Source organism: Salvelinus namaycush, chromosome 40 (genome assembly GCF_016432855.1).
Source record: "Salvelinus namaycush isolate Seneca chromosome 40, SaNama_1.0, whole genome shotgun sequence".
Lineage (NCBI taxonomy): Eukaryota > Metazoa > Chordata > Actinopteri > Salmoniformes > Salmonidae > Salvelinus > Salvelinus namaycush.
The window spans coordinates 21,225,970-21,250,550 of record NC_052346.1 but is presented as its reverse complement, the minus strand read 5'-3'; the positions used below and the strand labels follow the sequence as shown (position 1 = coordinate 21,250,550).

The 24,581-nt window shown below is 40.3% G+C and overlaps 1 protein-coding gene and 1 pseudogene across 1 annotated transcript; both read right to left on the bottom strand.

Moving 5' to 3' along the window:
- Positions 1 to 1,010: 1,010 nt before the first annotated feature.
- On the bottom strand, positions 1,011 to 23,123 carry LOC120033691 (annotated as a pseudogene).
- LOC120033477 (gastrula zinc finger protein XlCGF17.1-like) lies at positions 1,563 to 18,021 on the bottom strand. Its single transcript, XM_038979845.1, has 2 exons — positions 17,984 to 18,021; positions 1,563 to 2,510 (listed from the first exon to the last, which is right to left on the bottom strand). Exons 1-2 carry the CDS (start codon positions 18,019 to 18,021, stop codon positions 1,616 to 1,618), a joined length of 933 nt encoding a protein of 310 aa, XP_038835773.1. The 3' UTR covers positions 1,563 to 1,615.
- Positions 23,124 to 24,581: the final 1,458 nt, after the last annotated feature.

Below are 24,581 nucleotides of genomic sequence, written 5' to 3'. Positions count from 1 at the left end.
AAGAACCATTCATACTGTCAGATCTAATATGAAGAACTGAATACTAAAGAGAAGAAGAGGTTGACCAGTACATATTCATGTAACGTTATTTTTCATTGGCAGATCAGTAAAGTTTGCTTCAATGCAGTTATCCAAACACATTCATGATCAGTAACTAAAATAACTTCTAGTTTTAAAGACAATTAATAAACACATGTATTCATTTCATAAACTGTGTATTATTAAATAAAGTTGTAAAATAATCCCCCCAAACTAATGGTGAAAAGTGATCATCACACCATCTCTATCTGATACATGTTAGGGGCGGAAGGTAGCCTAGTGGTTAGAGCATTGGGCCAGTAACCAAAAGGTTGCTAGATCGAATGCCCGAGGTGACAAGGTAAAAATCTGTTGTTCTGCTTCTGAACAAGGCAGTTAACCCACTGTTCCTAGGCCATCATTGTAAATAAGAATTTGTTCTTAACTGACTTGCCTAGTTAAATAAAGGTTCAATAAATAAAAAAAAGTGTATACTAGCTCCTTCCCACAGAATACTGCAGAGGGACAACCTGGTCTCAGAGCAAAACGTATTATATTATCCATGCCACTCCATTTAGTATGTTTGGTTACATTACATTGGACTACCAATATAAACTAAACATGTAAAGTGTTGGTTTCATGAGCTGAAATTAAAAAATCCAGCAATGTTCCATATGCACAAAAAGCTAATGTCTCTCAAATGTTGTGCACAACTTTGTTTATATCCCTGTTAGTGAGCATTTCAGCCTTTGCCAAGATATTCCATATTAACATCCATCCATACCAAGATGCTGATAAAACAGCATGATCATTACACAGGTTCACCTTGTGCTGGGGGACAATAAAAGGCCACACAACACAATATCACAGATGTCTCAAGTTTAGGGAATGTGCAATTCTCATGATGACTGCAGGAATGTCCACCAGAGCTGTTGCCAGAGAACTCAATATTTATATCTCTACCATAAGACACCTCTAACGTCCTTTTAGAGAATTTTGCAGTACATCCAACCGGCCTCACAACTGCAGATCACATGTAACCACGTTGCTAATTAGCTAAAATGCTAAAGTCCTCTGTGATGAGATTCAAAAACGCAACCTTTGGCTAGACGTTTGAGTTACACGCCCATCCTACCACAGAGCAGGAGTAAGGCTTCTCTCCTACGTGTAAATGTTGGTGTGTTTTTAAGCTGCCCAGTTGAAACTCTCCCCACAGACAGAGTCAGACCAGGCTGAGAGGGAAGCAGTACCACCTAGTCAATTGTCAGACTAGTGTCTGACAAATCTCAAATCAAAATGAGAAGCCTCACAGAGGGTCAACACTAAGTGCACATCTTTACAGTAGAAGCTAACAAAACAAAGCACACTAAAACTGACAAGGTGCACACTGATCAGTAAAGTAAAGAGAGGCTAACATTATGTAATGCTCCCTTTCCTCTGGACAGTTCTCTCACAGTGCGAAACAATAGGATTACAATAGTGTTCTATACTTTCTTCATTTGATCCAATTCAACGTTACAACTTCTTTTATGAGATTAATTAAGTGATGGAGTGACTTTATTCTTAGCTGGTCAGAGAACTGATGAGGCTTTTCTCCTTAATGTACACGTTGGTGTGTTTTTAAGTTGCTCTGGTGAGAGAAACTCTTGCCACAGCCAGAGCAGACGTAAGGCTTCTCTCCTGTGTGTGTTCTCTGAGGAACTTTTAGCTCATTTGATGTTTTAAAACATTTTCCACAGACAGAGCAGTAATAAGGCTTCTCTCCTGTGTGTGTTCTCTGATGAACTTTTAGCTCAGTTGATGTTTTGAAGCATTTTACACAGTCAGAGCAGGAGTAAGGGTTTTCTCCTGTATGTATACGTTCATGTGTTTTTAAGGAATCCAATCGGGAGAAACTCTTCCCACAGTCAGAGCAGAAGTAAGGCTTCTCTCCTGTATGTGTTCTCTGATGAAGGTTTAGCTCAGTTGATGTTTTAAAACATTTTCCACAGTCAGAGCAGAAGTAACGCCTCTCTCCTGTATGTGTTCTCTGATGTACTTTTAGCTCAGTTAATGTTTTGAAGCATTTTCCACAGTCAGAACAGGAGTATGGCTTCTCTCCTGTATGTATACGTTCATGTGATTTCAAGTTATCCAATCGGGAGAAACGTTTTCCACAGTCAGAGCAGTAGTAAGGCTTCTCTCCTGTATGTATACGTTCATGTGATTTCAAGGTATCCGATCGGGAGAAACTCTTCCCACAATCAGAGCAGGAGTAAGGCTTCTCTCCTGTATGTATTTGTTGGTGTGCTTTTAAGCTGCTCATTTGAGAGAAACTCTCCCCACAGTCAGGGCAGTAGTAAGGCTTCTCTCCCGTATGTATACGTTGGTGTGTTTTTAAGGTATCCAGTCGAGCGAAACTCACCCCACAGTCAGAGCAGGAGTAAGGCTTCTCTCCTGTGTGTATTTGTAGGTGTATTTTTAGCTTTGATAGAAATGGGAAAATCTCCACACAATGTGGGCAGTGGTGAGACCTCTTAGCTCTGTGATCTTCCTGCTGTTGCTCTCTGGATGTAGAGAATGTCTCAACATGGTCTCCTATGTGAACAACATCAGAAGAACCAGTCAGTTGGTGTGATATACATGTCAATCAAATGTATTTTATGAAGCCCTTTTTACATCAGTAGTTGTCACAAAGTGCTTTACAGAAACCCAGCCTAAAATCCCCAAAGAGCAAGCAATGCAGTTGTAGAAGCACTGTGGCCACGAAAAACTCGCTAGAAAGCAGGAACCTCGGAACAAACCTAAAGAGGAACCAGGCTCTGAGGGGTGGCCAGTCCTCTTCTGGCTGTTCCGGGTGACATATAAATTCATGTAAGTCGGCTGTACAATTACAGAACGGGAATAAAACTATTTTAAAACTGGGTAGGAGTCAAAAACTAAAAAGGGGCGAAAGTCAAACACTATGAGCCATATCATCCTCCATTCACTATCACAAGAGTTAGAAACTACACAGCCGTATCACAGAACTTAACTACTTCACATCTTTAGTCTCCTCTCTGATCACTCCAGACAGCCCAGTGAATAAAACACATGCTGACAATACTGGTGTCAAAACATGCAAGTCTCAGTAGCATGAAATAACATCTACCTTCTCATTGAAACAGTTCATCATGAAACAGTTCTACTGCAACTTTTCATGCACAGTGGGAAGTTGGAATGAACAACAAACTTAGTTAGATAGAACCTGCTCTTACCATGAGAAACAGATTTCCCAATCTTCTCCTCCTCTTCTTCATCTTTAATGTTGACATTCAGCTCCAGTGTTTGACTGCAGTCTTCCAGCTTCACTGATGTCATCTCTGGATCTTGCAGTGCAAACTGGGCTCCACTGTCACAAGCAGGACCGAGTGACTGTAGGTTTGGACTCCGTGTGGAAGGAGAGAGGCAGCCTGGGTTTGTCCTCACTGTTGATGTTACCGGCCTCAGACTTAATTCTAGTCGTCCTGTAGATATAATGAGAAACGTACACAAAGAGTTATTGTCTTGACAGTTCTGCCACTTTCTTTATTATAACAAAATATATTAAAAAATGATTTTGTTAATTTATCTCATTTCCATATATCAGGTAAATTAAAACTTCTTCTCAATAGGGGGTGCTGTTTGCACTTTGTAATAATTTTGTTCCCAAATTAAACTGCCTCGTACTCAATTCTTGCTCGTACAATATGCATATTATTATTACTATTGGATAGAAAACACTCTCTAGTTTCTAAAACCGTTTGAATTATATCTGTGAGTAAAACAGAACTCGAGTTGGAGCATTTTTCCTATGAGGATGTGAGAATGCTGAATTCTGCAAGCTGTTCTCAGGTCAGTTTATTAATTTGCCTGTCTTCTATTGGTTGAGATGCACTGCATACGCCTTCCCCTGGATGTCAGTGAATAGTGAGAATTGAAATGGTGTTTCTAGGCAGATCTGAGAGGTTATAAATGGCCTGGGAACGTGGGGTCCGGCCTTTGTTCACTTCGCTCTGACGCAGGAAGGACCTCTGGCTGTCGTGATAGAAAGCTCCCTTTATAGCTCTTAGATATATCCGGCTCTGTTTTTATTTGATATAGGTGTTAAAGACATCATAATGTTGTTATATTAAAGCGAGTTATATCAGTTTATATCGGTATATTGCGATTTTCGGATATTTATTTGTCCTGCGTTTTAGTGAGTCGGACACGTCTTTGCCACATGGCTAATGTTTACTGCTAATTCGAACGTTGAAGAGGACAATCTACAACCAAGCAACGATTCTTTTGGACTAAGGACACCTTGCCCAAGATTCTGATGGGAGTTCATCAAAAAGAAAGAACTATATATGATGTTAATTCGTTGTTCTGTTGAAAAATGTAGAACTCATATTCTGCCATTAATCTAGGTGCGGTCTCGCTTTAACGCACGCTGTATGTTGTAGTAACGTTAATTTAAAAAATCTAACACAGCGATTGCATTAAGAACTAATGTATCTTTCATTTGCTGTCCAACCTGTATTTTTTAGTCAAGTTCATGATTAGTTATCGATTAGAATAGGTGCCTCTCCCAAGATTTCTCCCGACATTTTGTTTGCATTTTGGCTACTATTCATATTGTATAACCACGATTTGTGCCGCTAAATATGCACATTTTCGAACAAACTCTAGATGTATTGTGTAATATGATGTTATAGGACTGTCATCTGAAGAAGTTTGAGAAGGTTAGTGAAAAAATTAATATATTTTGCTGGTTTATACGTTATCGCTATTTTTGGCTTGAATCAATGCTGTTGTGTGGTTGGCTATTGTAGTAAGCTAATATAATGCTATATTGTGTTTTCGCTGTAAAACACTTAAAAAATCTGAAATATTGGCTGGATTCACAAGATCTTTGTCTTTCATTTGCTGTACGCTGTGTATTTTTCAGAAATGTTTTATGATGAGTATTTAGGTAATTCACGTTGCTCTCTATAGTTATTCTAGTCGCTTTGGTGAGAGTTGTGATGGTGGCTGCAATGGTAAACTATGATTTATACCTGAAATATGCACATTTTTCTAACAAAACATATGCTATACAATAAATATGTTATCAGGCTGTCATCTGATGAAGTTGTTTCTTGGTTAGTGGCTATTTATATCTTTATTTGGTCGAATTTGTGATAGCTACCTATGCAGGGAAAAAATGGTGGAGTAAAAAAAGTTGTGTCTTTTGCTAACGTGGTTAGCTAATAGATTTACATATTGTGTCTTCCCTGTAAACATTTTAAAAATCAGAAATGATGGCTGGATTCACAAGATGTGTATCTTTCATCTGGTGTCTTGGACTTGTGATTTAATGATATTTAGATGCTAGTATTTACTTGTGACGCTATGCTAGGCTATGCTAGTCAGCTTTTTTACGGATGGGGGTGCTCCCGGATCCGGGATTGGGAGGAAGTAGAAGTTAATCATTGACAACAAAACATGAATTTACATTAGACAAAGTACACACTTTAAATTACACAAAATAAGCGCACTTAACCTATAGTAGATCTCCTAAATTCACATAAATGCATAAATTACTCAAAAACCATTTAGTACAAGGTTGCAGAATGTTTTAGGCAGTACTATGTACTATTTTCCTGAATAATATTCACTGTATTATTTAGCGTTATGTTGGCCTTTGGCCATCCCTATCTACCGTCCAACGGAGAGGGATGGAGGACAGAGATAGGGAGACAGGACAGAGATAGGGACGGAAAGGGACGGAAGACACACACACAGAGAACGAGAGAGTGAGAGAACGAGAGCGAGCGAGAGATGGAGGACAAAGAGAGAGATGGAGGTCAAAGAGAGAGATGGAGGACAAAGAGAGAGATGGAGGACAAAGAGAGAGATGGAGGACAGAGAGAGAGATGGAGGACAGAGAGAGAGATGGAGGACAGAGAGAGAGACGGAGGACAGAGAGAGAGACGGAGGACAGAGAGAGAGAGGGAGGACAGAGAGAGAGACAGAGGACAGAGAGAGGGAGAGAGGACAGAGAGAGGGAGAGAGGGAGAGATTACAGAGAGAGGGAGAGAGGACAGAGGACAGACAAAGAGGACAGATAAAGAGAGAGAGGACAGAGAGAGAGACGACAGAGAAAGAGAGAGAGGACAGAGAAAGAGAGAGAGGACAGAGAAAGAGAGAGAGGACAGAGAGGGAGAGAGGACAGAGAGAGAGAGAGATTGATCCTGTATTACCACCCTGCACATTGATCCTGTATTACCACCCTGCACATTGATCCTGTATTACCACCCTGCACATTGATCCTGTATTACCACCCTGCACATTGATCCTGTATTACCACCCTGCACATTCATCCTGTATTACCACCCTGCACATTGATCCTGTATTACCACCCTGCACATTGACTCGGTACTGGTACTCCTTGTGCTACTATTACTTTCTTTAGAAAATATTTCCCTTTATTTATTAACTATGTATTATTGGAAGCAAGAGTTTCACTGTAAAGTCTACCAGTTGTTATATTTATTAACTATGTATTATTGGAAGGAAGAGTTTCACTGTAAAGTCTACACATTGTATTTGGCGCATGTGACCAATAAAATGTGATTCAACTCGCAAAAACAAAAACCATTTGTATTTACCATTCACACCATAGTAACAAAAATACATAACATAGAAACAACTGAATGTCTCTGAATATTAGTACACATGTAGAAAACTGATTATCATTACATTCAGCTTCAAAACAGTAGAGCAACCGTGAAATTGTCTCTCTGATGCAACCTCACTGCCTGCACTGAAGTCCATTGACTCAGAGTTGCCGCCGCCATTTTATCAGCTCGTAAAAAAACATTACACAACAAAACAATAACATGTAAAACGAACTCAGAAATCTGAAATACATGGATTCTTTATGAATTTATCTTGACGAAATAATGTATATTAATTCACTCAGACAAACCCAGTCTCTAACGATGTGACTTATCACGATCTTCACTCACTCGGTTTGACACAACAAAAACGTCATAAAACCTTTACCAAACGTGACAATACCTTGACGGATTTGCTACCTAACATGTTATGACATGTTCTTTCGATATTATAAAGTGTAAACGTGCTATTACATACATGTAGTAATACATTTGAAACGGACACAAAAACTATCGTCTTCATAGCACAGTTCTAGTGCTCCTTCTTCTTCTGAGGTTTTAACGGCAGTTGGCATCCGATGCATGTTGCATTACCGCCACCTACTAGACTGGAGTACAACTCGTTAATACTTCGCTTGGAAAAATAAACAAATACGCGACTATCTACACTCACAATTATACCACCCTACTCCACTATTTAAATCTATTTAGTGCTATCTCAGGCCAACAACCTGAAAGGATGGGACACCACCACTTAACACACCCTGTAACTCTTTTGATGTCAAGTCTCGCACACACAAATACCTCTCTGCAGCTGCCACCAGAACCTCAGTTTTCTGCGACCTACATTCCATCCCTTCAGTACAGTTGATAACCATTGCTATAAATGACAAAAATCCAATCTTACTGAAAAATATATCACTTGTTGGTTTAACACCTCTGTACTGGTACAAATCTACTACTCACACCGCTCCTCCCAGAATTCGTCCCCCTTGACACATCTTCCTCTACTTTCTTCACTGCCTCAGCATATGACAACTTCTGCACTACACTAACCCTGGAAACCTCAACCTGCCTCTCTCGCACGGGACATTTCTGATCCCCAGCCCCATGGACACCCCTACAATTAACACATACCACTACTTTCCCCAATGCTACACATTCCTTTGTCTCATGCCCTTCTGCACACTTCTCACACCCAGGAACCTCCCTCCTACACACTGCTGCCACATGCCCATAACCTTGACACCTGTAACAACGTAATGTATCGTACAGGATACTTATATATCCTAACGTCACTTTTAGTGCTAGTTCTTCTTCAATGTTTTATGGCAGACTTCAACTATTGGTGTATTGCTGCCAACTACAGTACCGGTAGTGAATAAAAAATCTAAATATCAGGCCTCCCGAGTGGCGCAGTGGTCTAACGCACTGCATTGCAGTACTAGCTGTGCCACTAGAGATCCTGGTTCGAGTCCAGGCTCTGTCACAGCCGGCCACGACTGGGAGACCCATGGGGCGGTGCACTATTGGCCCAGTGTAATCCAGGAGAGGGTTTGGCCGGCAGGGATGTTCTTGTCCCATGTGGGTAGTTGTTTTGTGTTTCGTTTCGTTCACTCTCTTGGTTGTTTTATTGGTTATTGCAGTGTTCAGTTTATTTATTAATATCAACATGGACACTTACCACACTGCGTTTTGGTCCGATCCTTCCTATTCCTCATCCGACGATCGTTACAGGTATGCCATCAAGCCCTGGGTTTTTTCCAGACTGAAAGGATTTAATTGCTTCAAAAAGTTCTTCCTCTGTAATTTGGCCTTTGCACTGATCTTTCTGTACATTTGTTAGTTTTAATTTTTTATATTATTTGTAAAGAATTCCTTACCATAATCTTCATTCAGCGGGAGAGGACGTGATGGAAAAGAGAACATCTGCCTAAAATAATTAGCTTCCTCTTTTAAAATATCATTCGGAGAATCATAGATGACTCCGTCTTCAGTAACGAGTTTCTGCAAATTATTTTTGTTAGCGTTCCTGTATTGGAGAATCAGGAAAAATTATGTGCATTTTTCTCCATATTCCATTTTTGTAATAGATTACATTAGATCGTTCTTGAATAAGTTCCTCAAGTTCTTTTTGTTTTTCCTCTGACTTATTTTGTATCTCTGTAGTATCCTTTTTATTGCTATCTACCTGTACTATTAGTTCATGGATTTCCCTTGTTAGTCTTGGCTCTTTAGCCAGAAACTGCATTTTTTATTATTGATGAATATTGAATTGAATGACCCCTGAAGGTACATTTAAAGGTATACCAAACAGCAAACGGATTTGCTGAATCTATATTATACTGGAAAAAAATCTGTTATAAATTCTTTTGTCTTAGTTAAAAATATGTTGTCCTCCAGTAAACTTGGATTAAATTTCCAATATCCACGTCCACGTGGAAAACCTATAAGAGTTATGTGAATGCCAATTAGATGATGATCCGATCCCATTCTGTCTCCTATTAAAACTTTTTAAACCTTTTGATGCAAGAGAGAAAGAGACAAGAAAGTAGTCAAGACGACTAGCTTGATTAAGTCTCCTCCATGTATATCTCACTAGGTCGGGGTTTTTTAGTCTCCAAATATCCACTATTTCTAATATGTCCATAATATTTCTGATTTCCTTAAGGGCACGGTGATGATAGTTTGTCGTGATTAGCTTTACAGTCCATTGAGGTACTTAACACTGTGTTATAGTCTCCTACCATAATGATTAGATCATCTGTTGCCTGTCAGTTCAATAAATTGGTATAAATGTTTTCGAAGAAGTGTGGATCATCCTGATTTGGACAATATAAATTAATGAGCCAAATCTCTTTTTTGTCCACTTTCATATTCAAAAGGATCCACCTTCCTTGAGAATCATTCCTGATTATTTGCACATTCAGATCGAAATGATTGTTAATTAATATCATCACACCCTTCCCCATTCCTTTTTCCACGCAACTTCATCTAAGGATGTAGAGTGAGTTTCCTGTAAACACTATATGTTATATTCCTTTTCCCACACAACTTCATCTAAGGATGTAGAGTGAGTTTCCTGTAAACACTATATGTTATATTCCTTTTTCCACACAACTTCATCTAAGGATTGTCAAGCTTACCTTTTTCATAGTTGTGGCCATAGTGTTTGCAAGATTGTCCAAAGAAACTATCTCCAGCCCTGAACGCCATTCCGCAGTCCCTGTCCCTCCTGGCTAAGCTCGCCAAATTATGTCTGTGGACAATCGGTTCAAATATAACGCTGACAAGAACTTGTGAAATCAAACATGCTTTTAATACAATTGTATAGCAATCTGGAATGTCCCGCGGAACACACCTCTTCCCAGAGCACTGGTTCGCTCTTTATACACATCCACACACATGAGATCATTACATACATTAATTAAATTACTTCTCCTATGGTCATCTGCCACCATTATCCTTCATTTCAGGCTTCCTGCTTGTCTACGCCCAATAACGCCTGTATCCGCTCTTGATTAGATTATAATGGGGGCAGGACCCCCTTGTCCCCTAAAATTAATATATGTCTATCTTGCCCTAAGCACTTATGGCCTTTACCCTAAGCACTTATGGCCGTTCCTGTCAATTTTATCTTCATAATGGTGTCCTGCTTTTTCCATACATGCACTTTAAAGCACGTATGACTTTGGCCATCTGCTAATCTTTGGTCTCCTGTATTTACCAGAATGGCAAATGCACTCACGTCTGCCTTCTTCTCCTATTTTCTAGTGTACACCTGTCTATTGTTTAATAGTGTGATATCTACCTACATATGTATCAATTACTCCTACAGGATGTAGAGTGAGTTTCCTGTAAACAGTATATGTTATATTCCTTTTTCCACACAACTTCATCTAAGGATGTAGAGTGAGTTTCCTGTAAACAGTATATGTTATATTCCTTTTCCCACACAACTTCATCTAAGGATGTAGAGTGAGTTTCCTGTAAACACTATATGTTATATTCCTTTTTCCACACAACTTCATCTAAGGATGTAGAGTGAGTTTCCTGTAAACAGTATATGTTATATTCCTTTTTCCACACAACTTCATCTAAGGATGTAGAGTGAGTTTCCTGTAAACAGTATATGTTATATTCCTTTTTCCACACAACTTCATCTAAGGATGTAGAGTGAGTTTCCTGTAAACACTATATGTTATATTCCTTTTCTTTTAGCCATGTAAAGACTGATATTTTTTTATAATCTGCTAAACCATTACAAATATAACTGGCTATACTTATTTCACCCCTTACTGTAACTAGATACTATTCTCAGTCAAAATTGACCATAATTAGTGCTAGTAAAGTTACTGCCATCAGAGGTATTATGAAGGTCAAAACTAGAGCTTTCAAATGTCTGATATTTAGAATTCAAGAAATAGGTTCTATCAATATTTGTTTATTCCCTTGCCTGTTTGCCTGTGAGCCAATGCCACAGATGTTAGAAAATTGAGACAAGATATTATGTGTGTGGCAAATCGGAGTGGGTTGATGTGTATGATATTGGATGGGATATAGTGAGAGTGTGTACAATGTCTGTATAAGAGTAAGACTATAATCTGTGATGTCCAAATAAATAATAACTCTGCCAATGTGCATGGTTGAGTGTCTATGTGTGTAACATGTAGTGCGTATAGCCTTGATATTCATGATGATAATTGTAATCCATATCATATCACCATCATTGTTGCATCATAATTACCTTTAACATAATTGAAAAATATAACCCAGCATTTCCATAGCAGTTGACGTTTCACATGATCATGAAAGAGACCTTGCATTACTCTAGAGACGACTTCACTACAGTACAAATGTATTCCATACAATATGTTATTATTCCCCAATGCCCCTATTCTGATATCTTCCCCTTGCTTGTTGTAAACATATATAAACTTGTAGACAAATACATAAAAAAGATAGACAAACAATAAACACATTAAATTATAAAACAGTTCTCAACAAGAGAGAGAAAGGGAGAGAAGAGATGAGAAAAGAGAGAGAGAGAGAGAGAGAGAGGAGAGCGAGATCAGGTGTGTGTGTGTATGTATAAGTCCGTATGTGTAAGCAAGCATGTAATTGAGTATGTGTGTGTTCATATCCACTTCATAATGTTCAGACAATTTTACAGTTCCCATACCTTCTATTTTTTTCTATTAACCTGAAGTCCCTGTAGAATTTAGTACAGCCACGGTGTTATGGAGCTGTCTCGGAATAGCTGTCCATCTATAAAGAGTTGGTCCACAATGATAAAGGCACGCCTACCATCCTTCCTTTGTTGTCTTTGTACCGGATACAGTCTCTTACGACGTTCGTTTATCTCCCTTAGAAATTGGTCATTAAGACCGAATTTGGTCCCTTTAAACTCCCTTCCTCTGCTTTTGATCAGCTCCTTTTCTTGGTAGTGTTCAAATTTTGCGATGATCGGTCGGGGACCCTTGGTCTTGTCGCTCCGAGCTCCAAGTCTGTGTACTCGGTGGAAAGCCACCTTGTTTACAGACTCTATAGGAAGTTTCAAGGCTGATTGCATGAATTCTCTGATCGAGCCCTCTGGATTATTGGATGCGTCCTCAGGAATCCCAGAAAAAAATAGATTTTCACGCATGTCTAGTAGCGACTCCTTCATCACCCTGTTTTCCCTGAGTAGACAATCCATGTTGGAATCGTGGATTTTTACCTTGGCTGTGAGTGTCTTGTTTTCTCTTTGGAGCGTGAGAATTACACACTGGCTGATCTCCAAACTCCCCCTCAGCCCTGCTAAGTAAATCGTCCGTGTCTGTAGATTAATCTGTTTTTCTTTTTTTTGTCGGGTTAAAGTTATTTTGTGAGGTGGTCGGATCTTTCCATGAAGGAGTATGTTGTTCCTCCATAGCGTAAAGCTGTCGATACTCGTCGATTTCCCTCAGGATCTCCTGCAACCAGTTGTTTTACAAAAAGATAACAATGAGTCTTTCCCACGACGACGACAGGTGTCTGTAGTACAGCCAGCTAGCACTCACTGAATCCACGCAAAACAAAGGAACACAAACTTGCAGTCCCAGCCGTAAAGGCTAACCGCGTCGTGGAATCCTTAGCAACAAAACGTTTGTTCGGATTAAAATTGATTTAATGAAAATGTTTTAATGTAAACAACAAACCGAGTGTAGACAGTACAATGTCCTGTTGCGCGCTCTGATGACGTTTTGACGCTGCATCACCACTTGGTATAGCAACTGTTCCGCATCTGACCGCCTAAACCAAATACCTTTAGACTTTTACTCAAGTAGTATTTTACTGGGTGGCTTTCACTTTTACCTTGATAGGAAAGGACTCAAGTATCTTTACTTTTACTCACATATGACAATTAGGTACTTTTTTCCACCACTGCCTGCAATGCTTCCAATGTTAATTCCTGAACTCCCAAAAACCTTTCAGCAGCACGTACAATTCATCTTTACAATCGGTATCCTTCAACTGGTGAACGACGTCAGGAATCTCAACCGGCTGCGGGTCATCCACTACCATAGCTTCCTCAGCACCAATTGCTCTTTCAACTATTCCCCGCGCCACCAACTACTGTACAGTCGTGGCCAAAAGTTTTGAGAATGACACAAATATAAATTTTCACAGTCTGCTGCCTCAGTTTGTATGATGGCAATTTGCATATACTCCAGAATGCTATGAAGAGTGATCAGATTAATTGCAATTAATTGCACTCTCTTTGCCATGCAAATTAACTGAATCCCCAAAAAACATTTTCACCGCATTTCAGCCCTGACACAAAAGGACCAGGTGACATGTCAGTGATTCTCTCGTTAACACAGTTGTGAGTGTTGACGAGGACAAGGCTGGAGATCACTCTGTCATGCTGATTGAGTTCGAATAACAGACTGGAAGCTTTAAAAGGAGGGTGGTGCTTGGAATCCTTGTTCTTCCTCTGTCAATCATGGTTACCTGCAAGGAAACACGTGTCATCATTGCTTTGCACAAAAAGGGCATCACAGGCAAGGATATCGCTGCCAGTAAGATTGCACCTAAATCAACCATTTATCGGATCATAAGAACTTCAAGGAGAGCGGTTCAATTGTTGTGAAGAAGGCTTCAGGGCACCCAAGAAAGTCCAGCAAGCGCCAGGACCGTCTCCTAAAGTTGATTCAGCTGCGGGATCGGGGCACCACCAGTACAGAGCTTGCTCAGGAATGGCAGCAGGCAGGTGTGAGTGCATCTGCACGCACAGTGAGACAAAGACTTTTGGAGGATGGCCTGGTGTCAAGGGCAGCAAAGAAGCCACTTCTCTCCAGGAAAAACATCAGGGACAGACTGATATTGTGCAAATGGTACAGGGAATGGACTGCTGATGACTGGGGTAAAGTCATTTTCTCTGATGAATCCCCTTTCCGATTGTTTGGGGCATCCGGAAAAAGCTTGTCCAGAGAAGACAAGGTGAGCGCTACCATCAGTCCTGTGGCATGCCAACAGTAAAGCATCCTGAGACCATTCATGTGTGGGGTTGCTTCTCAGCCAAGGGATTAGCTCACTCACAATTGTGCCTAAGAACACAGCCATGAATAAAGAATGGTACCAACACATCCTCTGAGAGCAACTTCTCCCAACCATCCAGGAACAGTTTGGTGACGAACAATACCTTTTCCAGCATGATGGAGCACCTTGCCATAAGGCAAAAGAGATAACTAAGTGGCTCGGGGAACAAAACATCAATATTTTGGGTCTATGGCTAGGAAACTCCCCAGACCTTAATCCCATTGAGAACTTGTGGTCAAGCCACAAGAGGCGGGTGGACAAACAAAAACCCACACATTCTGACAAACTCCAAGCATTGATTATGCAAGAATGGGCTGCCATCAGTCAGGATATGGCCGAGAAGTTAATTGACAGCATGCCAAGGCAGATTGCAAAAGTCTTAGAAAAAGAAGGGCCAAAACTGCAAATATTGACTCTTTGCATCAACTTCATGTAATTGTCAATAAAAGCCTTTGACACATATGAAATGCTTGTAATTATACTTCAGTATTCCATAGTAACATCTGACAAAAATATCTAAAGACACTGAAGCAGCAAACTTTGTGGAAATTAATATTTGTGTCATTCTCAAAACTTTTGGCCACGACTGTACAGTTTCTTGATGTGGATGTTCCCTGTTATAATAACAATTGATACACGCCATTGGTCAGTTCCGGTGTTATGAAACTGATGGACACAATTTGTTAAAAAAAATAAGTATTTATTTAACTAGGAACATAGCATACATAACAGGTTAGGATAATTAAAGTGGCAGGTTAGGATAATTCAAGTGGCAGGTTAGGAGAATTAGTGGCAGGTTAGGTGAATTAGCTTGGCAGGTTAGGAGACTGAGGTTAAGGTTAGGAAAAGGGTGAGGGGTAGGGATTTGTTTACCATGCAGGTTTGGATAACTAACGTGGCGGTTAGGAGACTGAGATTAAGGTTAGGAAAAGGGTTATGGTTTAGCTACAATGCTAAATTTGTCAACAACTGTTGTCCCCAACGCAAAAGAAACGGCCACGGACCAATGGGGAGCATCAATTGGTGTAAACTTGATTTCATGAAACACCCGATATCAGAGAACGCCCCTAATTGCGGTCTGCAATTACACCCTTCTCGGATCAAGAGGGCAGGCTTCCAGTCTATAAGCATGCTTTCCACTGTGCTCAGAGTGCATTTTCGGTACTGCAGTTCAGCTGAAGCACGGCCCAACTCCCATTGATGGCCCCATAGCGAAGTCACATTAAAAAAAAAAACATTTTTATCATCAAGTTTTTTAACAAAACATTCATTGAATGATTCAAGTAATTGCCTTAAGAGTCAGATTTTCTCCCATCACTCACAGCCAAAGTTATTAACTATTTTAGATTCATGCTGTGAGGTGGGTGAGCTTATGCCACATGCAGATAATGAAGGGAAAAAACACCTCTTTACCTGCGTGTTTATAATGTAGGTTAAGGTGCAGCCTCGTCTCATAGACTAGATGTAACAAAGTAAATATAAATCTGGGACTCTCAAAATAGTATGATAGGTAAGTTATTCTGGTTACATAAGACAGATGGTTACTTAATAAATGGAATTTGGTGGTGCTGTACTGTAACAGCGAGTGTAACGGATGTGAAATGGCTAGCTAGTTAGCGGTGGTGCGAGCTAGCAGCCTTTCAGTCGGTTACGTCACTTGCTCTGAAACCTAGAAGTAGTGGTTCCCCTTGCTCTGCAAGAGCCGCGGCTTTTGTGGAGTGATGGGTAACGACGCTTCGTGGGTGACTGTTGTTGATGTGTGCAGAGGGTCCCTGGTTCGCGCCCGAGGTCGGGGCGAGGGGACGTACTAAAGTTATACTGTAACAGTGAGCTGAGCCAGTTGAAAGTATTGACGCCAGGGATATATTGTTGGTGACTGTGTGTTCCTTTATTAGTTTTGTGTTTTTTATTCATTTATTTCTGGTACTCTCCTACCTGAGCGGCATGAGGCCTGTGTGGCGTTGCACTGTTAAAATCATCCCAGTGTGGAGATGAAACACCTGTGTTGCAAAGCCACATGCTCTGTCCTCTCTGCTCTACCTAGGTGTTTTAACGTGGGTAATACAGAGATAATACTAATACAGAGATAACCACTGATCTACCTAGGTGTTTTAATGTGGGTAATACAGAGATAATACTAATACAGAGATAACCACTGATCTACCTAGGTGTTTTAATGTGGATAATACTAATACAGAGATATCCATTGGACATGCATTTTCCATTATTTCATTGTGTTTATCACTACAGTTCTGTAAATGTGTAATTTAAAGCATATACGGGGCATTATACAAGACCCCTTGACTTTTTCCACATTTTAATACTTTACAGCCTTATTTGAAAATTAATTAAATGCATTTTTTACCCATCATCAATATACACACAATACCCCATAATGACAAAGCAAATATTTTAGCAAATTTATACAAATGAATACCTCATTTGCATAAGTATTCAGACCCTTTGCTCTGAGACTCAAAATTGAGCTCAAGTGCATCCTGTTTCCATTGATCATCCTTGAGATGTTTCTACAAGTTGACTGGAATCCACCTGTGGTAAATTCAAATGATTGGACATGATTTGGAAAGGAACACACCTGTCTGTATAAGGTCCCACAGTTGACAGTGCATGTCAGAGCAAAAACCAAGTCACGAGGTGGAAGACATTGTCCGTCGAGCTCCGAGACAGGTTTTTGGCGAGGCACAGATCTGGGGAAGAATAGCAATACATTTCTCAAATCTCTGTGAGCTGGGCTCCCCGCTTGTGCCGTCAAACTCCTGCCCGACGTTGGGCGCAAACCTTTTAGCGGCTCCCGGGTGGCTCAGCTGTCTAAGAAACTGCATCTCAGTGCAAGAGGCATCACTACCAACCCTGGTTCGAATCCAGGCTGAATCACATCCGGCCGTGATTGTGAGTCCCATAGGGAAGCGCACAATTGGCCCAGCATCGTCCAGGGTTGGCCGTCATTGTAAATAAGAATTTGTTCTTAACTGACTTGACTAGTTTAATAATGATTAAATTAAAAAGTGGGATGCAAAGCCACTACACAACACAATACTAAACAATACATTAATTGCACTATAACGGTGAGAAAGGGTGCCCACAAACTGTTACATAAAGCTGACCGAAAAGCATAGTCCAAACAACTTACCACTGCTACACCTGGCTATCAGCGGAGCCTTGTCTGGCAACGAAACAGTTCATTCAGCCTTATTTACTGTCTTCTAAAAAAACATGGCTGACTTGATTAAACAAATGTGGTTTCTACTGACAATTGAGATGTATGGCATAAGGGGACGAAAAGCGGATAAGAGGCAATCTGTAATTTCGATTAAGACATTAATGAGCGAGCTAGGACGGAGTCAATATAACTATTTGCCCTTTTGAAATGCAAAGCAACAGAATTCAGAACATGGGCCGTTCTTACAGTGTTCTTCCTGTACGCCAAGTCAGAACCGTAGGAAAAATTAAGGGGCATATAAGCAGACAATGAAAACGCTTACAATATTCAATGATTACATTTCTCAAAAACAGGTTATAGGCTACATGTGAACCACCAAGTCAGAACAGGAGACAAAATGAAGAGGTGAAAATAGACCAAATTATTAGGGTGAGGCACATGGGCTACTAACATCTTACTACACAACATACACTTAGTATTACCTTCTTAGCTACAGTATACACATCTCCCTGGCATATTACATAATTTATGCAGCAGCAGACAAGACATTTTTGGACTCACCTTGTTGTGTTGTGCTCACTTGAACAGGAAGGTGGCACGGCAGTCCTTCATGGGCATATTTTGTCATCAAACTTTGTCATCAAAGTCTGGCATTCTCTGGATTTATGGTGCTTTCAAGACAACTGGCAACTCAAAGGGGGAAAAAATGGAATCATGATGACGTCAGTGATCTTCATGTCGTAGCTGTAGAAAGAGACCCGAGTTCCCAATTTACAATTCCGAGTTGGATGAAAGTTCAAAACCTATTTTCTCAGTCGTAGCTTGCTTTCCCCCGAGTTCCCAGTTGTCTTGAACTCACTCAAGTCAGATTTTGAAGTACCGAGTTAAGTTGTTTTGAGCGCGGCACAAATCAAGCTTTATTGACAGCACGGCCAATGTTGAATGTTTACAATTTTAAACTAGGAAAAGAGCCCCTTCATCTCAGATTTGGGACCACACAGCCACTCCACTGATTCCTTTCAAACCACTCATTGTTGAATTTGCAATTTCCAACTTGTTGTGTAATGCTTATGTCCAATGGCAGATGAGAACCGATACGTTTTATCGATAATTTCTCATGATTGCTCTTCATATGACAAAGATTAAAAAGGATTTGCCAGTAGATTGTCGACTTGATCCATGATGAAGACTGCTAGATCAGATTTTGAAAGTATGATGTTGACATGATCAGTCCAATCAAAGTGACTGTAGATATAACATGATTTGATGTTATTTTCTCTGTGGACAATGACCTTGAGCATTCTTGGATGGGCACATCAAATGTAAGTCTATGGCAGCACCCAAGCGGCTTGAATTTTAAGTTCTACCCTTAGACTTGGCAGTGACGTATTGTCCCCATGAATGACAGAACACTGAGCCAATCACGGCACAACGCTCCGTATTTTCTGCTGGCTTACCCCACCTCCACAGAAGGCAATGAGCTAGGCTGAAAGACCTGCATTTTGGAGCTGCCTTACTCAAGAAAACAAAAAAGAGACCATTTTTGTATGTGGCTTTATTAATAACTCAATTATAAATGTTGTTTTTACATTGTTTGCAAACAGATCATTTTTTTCACACTTTTTTAGCGCTAAAACTGTGGGGCTCAAAACAGGTGGCTCACCTGCCCTGAATGATGGGTCGCCACTGAACTTATCTAGAACACTGCAGTCCATCTGGGTGTTTAACCTTCCCAAGTTCCCCCATGTCACCCTGCTCCTCCGTACATTCCACTGGCTTCCAGTCAAAGCTCACATCCACTAGACAATGGTGTTTACTTACGGTGCAGCAAGAACAGCAGCCCCATCTCTACCTTCAGGCTATGCTCAAACCCGGTATCCCAACCCGAGCACTCAGTTCTGCCACCTCTGGTCTCATGGCTGTCCCACTGCTAAAGGAGGTCAAGCTCCCTCTCAGCCCAGTCAAAGCACTTCTCTGTCCTGGCACCCCAATGGTGGCACCAGCTTCCCTCTGATGCTAGGACAGCAGAGTCCCTGCCCATCTGCCCGAAAAGGTCTGAAACCCTACGTCTTTAAAGAGTATCCCCCCAAAACACAAATAATAATGTGACACTGACTAATTGAGGAGAAATGTATTTACTGTGATATGTGGTTGTCTCACCTGGATATCTTAAGATGAATGTACTTAATGTGCTGGTGACATCACAGGGTCAGAGAGAACTCCTGACTGTAGTCATACAACACTCCAGGCACTCAGCCCATAAGAACCATTCATACTGTCAGATCTAATATGAAGAACTGAATACAACCACAAGAACCATTCATACTGTCAGATCTAATATGAAGAACTGAATACAACCATAAGAACCATTCATACTGTCAGATCTAATATGAAGAACTGAATACAACCATAAGAACCATTAATACTGTCAGATCTAATATGAAGAACTGAATACAACCATAAGAACCATTCATACTGTCAGATCTAATATGAAGAACTGAATACTAAAGAGAAGAAGAGGTTGACCAGTACATATTTATGTAACTTTATTTTTCATTGGCAGATCAATAACGTTTTCTTCAATGCAGTTGTCCAAACACATTCATGATCAGTAACTAAAATAACTAATCTAGCTTTAAAGACAATTAATAAACACATGTATTCATTTCATAAACTGTGTATCATTAAATAAAGTTGTAAAACAATCCCCCCCAGACTAATGGTGAAAAGTGATCATCACACCATCTCTATCTGACACATGTTAGGGGCGGAAGGTAGCCTAGTGGTTAGAGCATTGGGCCAGTAACCAAAAGGTTGCTAGATCAAATCCCCGAGCTGACAAGGTAAAAATCTGAACCCACTGTTCCTAGGCCACCATTGTAAATAAGAATTGGTTCTTAACTGACTTGCCTAGTTAAACAAAGGTTCAATAAAAAAATAAAAAAATGGTATACTAGCTCCTTCCCACAGAATACTGCAGAGGGACAACCTGGTCTCAGAGCAAAACGTTTAATATTATACAAAAAACTTCAGTGCCACTCCATTTAGTATGTTTGGACTATCACAGTAAATGAACTAAAATATAAACTAAACATGTAAAGTGTTGGTTTCATGAGCTGAAATAAAAAAATCCAGCAATGTTCCATATGCACAAAAAGCTAATGTCTCTCAAATGTTGTGCACAACTTTGTTTATATCCCTGCTAGTGAGCATTTCAGCCTTTGTCAAGATAATCCATCCACCTGACAGGTGTGGCATATCGAGATGCTGATAAAACAGCATTATCATTACACAGGTGCACCTTGTGCTGGGGGACAATAAAAGGCCACACAACACAATGTCACATATGTCTCAAGTTTAGGGAATGTGCAATTCTCATGATGACTGCAGGAATGTCCACCAGAGCTGTTGCCAGAGAACTCAATATTTATATCTCTACCATAAGCCACCTCTAACGTCCTTTTAGAGAATTTGGCAGTACATCCAACCAGCCTCACAACTGCAGATCACATGTAACCACGGCAGCCCAGGACCTCCTGTCTGAGGGGGGCTGAGTAGTATTTCTGTCTGTAATAAAGACCTTTTGTGGGGAAAAACTCATTCTGAATGGCTGGGCCTGGCTCCCAAGTGGGCCTAAGCCCTCTCAAGTCCCACCCATGGCTGAGCCCCTGCCCAGTAATGTGAAATCCATAGATTAGGGCCTCATTTATTTATTTCAATTGACTGATTTCCTTATACGAACTGTAAATCTTTGAAATTGTTGCGTTTAGATTGTTGTTCAGTATAATACGACTTGTAGGACGTATCGTATGTTACGAATTACAATTCATATGTTATTTTAAGGATTGCTATTCATACAATATGTTACGGACTTGTAATATGTATGATATGTTACGAATTCCAATTTTTTGTTGCTAACGTTAGCTAGGTTAGGGGTGAGGGGTTTAAGGTAGAGTTAAAGGGTTTAGGGGAAAGGTTAGCTAACATGCTAAGTAGTTGCATGCTAAGCTAACATGCTAAGTAATAGCTAAAAAGTAGTAAGTAGTTGCAAAGTTGCTAATTAGCTAAAATGCTAAAGACGTCCGTGATGAGATTCAAAGACGCATCCTTTGGCTAGACGTTTGAGTTACACGCCCACCCTTCCACAGAGCAGGAGTAAGGCTTCTCTCCTACGTGTAAACGTTGGTGTGTTTTTAAGCTGCCCAGTTGAAACTCTCCCCACAGACAGAGTCAGACCAGGCTGAGAGGGAAGCAGTACCACCCAGTCAATTGGCAGACTAGTGTTAGTTTTCAAAATGAGAAGCCTCACAGAGGGTATTCAACACTAAGGGCAAATATTTACAGTAGAAGCTAACAAAACAAAACACACTAAAACTGACAAGGTGCACACTGATCAGTAAACAGAGGCTAACATTCTAGAACGCTCCCTTTCCTCTGCACAGTTTTTTACACTTTCTTCATTTGATCCATTTCAACTTCTTTTATGAGATGAGAATTAAGTGATGGAGTGACTTTATTCTTAGCTGGTCAGAGAACTGATGAGGTTTTTCTCCTTAATGTATACGTTGGTGTGTTTTTAAGTTGCTATGGTGAGAGAAACACTTCCCACAGTCAGAGCAGAAGTAAGGCTTCTCTCCTGTGTGTGTTCTCTGATGAAGTTTTAGCTCAGTTGATGTTTTGAAGCATTTTCCACAGTCAGAGCAGGAGTAATGCTTCTCTCCTGTGTGTGTTCTCTGATGAAGTTTTAGCTCAGTCGATGTTTTGAAGCATTTTACACATTCAGAGCAGGAGTATGGCTTCTCTCCTGTATGTATACGTTCATGTGATTTCAAGGTACCCGATCGGGAGAAACATTTTCCACAGTCTGAGCAGTAGTAAGGCTTCTCTCCTGTATGTATACGTTCATGTGATTTCAAGGTACCCGATAGGGAGAAACTCTTCCCACAATCAGAGCAGGAGTAAGGCTTCTCTCCTGTGTGTATTTGTTGGTGTGTTTTTAAGTTGGTCTTTTGAGAGAATCTCTCCCCACAGTCAGGGCAGTAGTAAGGCTTCTCTCCCGTATGTATACGTTGGTGTGTTTTTAGGGTATCCAGTCGAGAGAAACTCGCCCCACAGTCAGAGCAGGAGTAAGGCTTCTCTCCTGTGTGTGTTCGCTGATGAAGTTTTAGCTCAGATGATGTTTTGAAGCATTTTACACAGTCAGAACAGGAGTAAGGCTTTTCTCCTGTATGTGTTCTCTGATGAACTTTTAGCTCAGATTATGTTTTGAAGCATTTTCCACAGTCAGAGCAGAAGTAAGACTTCTCTACTGTGTGTGTTTTCTGATGAACTGTTAGCCCAGTTGATGTTTTGAAGCATTTTCCACAGTCAGAGCAGGAGTAAGGCTTCTCTCCTGTATGTATACGTTCATGTGATTTTAAGTTTTCTGATCGGGAGAAACCTTTTCCACATTCAGAGCAGGAGTAAGGCTTCTCTCCTGTATGTATTTGTTGGTGTGCTTTTAAGTTGGTCTTTTGAGAGAATCTCTCCCCACAGTCAGGGCAGTAGTAAGGCTTCTCTCCCGTATGTATACGTTGGTGTGTTTTTAAGGTATCCAGTCGAGAGAAACTCGCCCCACAGTCAGAGCAGGAGTAAGGCTTCTCTCCTGTGTGTATTTTTAGGTGTATTTTTAGCTTTGATAGAAATGGGAAAATCTCCACACAATGTGGGCAGTGGTGAGATTTCTTAGCTCTGTGATCTTCCTGCTGTTGCTCTCTGGATGTAGAGAATGTCTCAACATGGTCTCCTGTGTGAACAACATCAGAAGAACCAGTCAATTTGTGTGATATACATGTCAGTCAAATGTATTCTATGAAACCATTTTTACATCAGCAGTTGTCACAAAGTGCTTAACAGAAACCTAGCCTAAAATCCCCAAAGAGCAACCTATGCAGATGTAGAAGCACAGTGGCCACAAAAAACTCCCTAGGAAGAAACCTAGAGAGGAACCAGGCTCAGAGCGGTGACCAGTCCTCTTCTGGCCATACCGGGTGACAGGTAACCTAGTTGTTAGAGCAACTGAAAGGTTGCAATATCGAATCCCCGAGCTGACAAAGTAAAAATCTGTGGTTCTGCCCCTGAACAAGGCCGTTAACCCACTGTTCCTAGGCCGTCATTGAAAATAAGAATTTGTTCTTAACTAACTTGCCTGGTTAAATAAAGGTTAAAAAAAGAAAGATAAAAAATAAAATAAAATACACTACTATTCAAAAGTTTGGGGTGACTTAGAAATGTCCTTGTTTTTGAAAGAAAAGTACATTTCTTGTCCATTAAAATAATGTCAAATTGATCAGAAATACAGTGTATACATTGTTAATGACTATTGAAGCTGGAAACGCCTGAAGATCTCGTACAATGCTGTGTACTACTCCCTTCACAGAACAGCGCAAACTGGCTCTAACCAGAAAAGTTTTCAAAAGTTTGGGCTCAATTAGAAATGTCCTTGTTTTGAAAGAAAAGCAGTTTTTTGGCCGTCATTAAAATAACATCAAATTGATCAGAAATACAGTGTAGACATTGTTATTGTTGTAAATGACTATTGTAGCTGGAAACTGATGATTTTTTAAAATGGAATATCTACATAGGCGTACAGAGGCCCATTATCAGCAACCATCACTCCTGTGATCCAAAGGCATGTTGTGTTAGCTAATCCAAGTTTATCATTTTAAAAGGCTAATTGATCATTACAAAACCCTTTAGCAATTATGTTAGCACAGCTGAAAACTGTGGTGCTGATTAAAGAAGCAATAAAACTGGCCCTTGCTACTCTGCCTAGAAGGCCAGCATGCCGGAGTCGCCTCTTCACTGTTGACGTTGAGACTGGTGTTAAGTGACCCCAAACTTTTGAATTGAGCTCAGGTGCATCCTATTTCCATTGATCATCCTTGAGGTGTTTCTACAACTTGATATATAAAATGATTAAATATATATGTATCAGATATAAATCATCAGGATGTGGTAGTCTACTGGTTATGTTCAACACTTCTCCAATCGTTGTTGAGATCTGATATTCTGTGCGGCGCAAAACGAGACGTAGGCCTATATCATATTTCTCAAATCCTTTTCAGGCTAAATTCCAGCTGAACATGGAGAGGACAGTTATGCCTAACTACAGTTGTGGCCAAAAGTTTTGAGAATGA

Excerpts from the sequence above, each read along its gene's own strand:
- LOC120033477 (XM_038979845.1), bottom strand. The coding sequence starts at position 18,021 with ATGCCCATGAAGGACTGCCGTGCCACCTTCCTGTTCAA. Across the intron at positions 2,511-17,983 it reads CGTGCCACCTTCCTGTTCAA|TGTGGAGATTTTCCCATTTC; the intron begins GTGAGCACAACA and ends CTGCCCACATTG.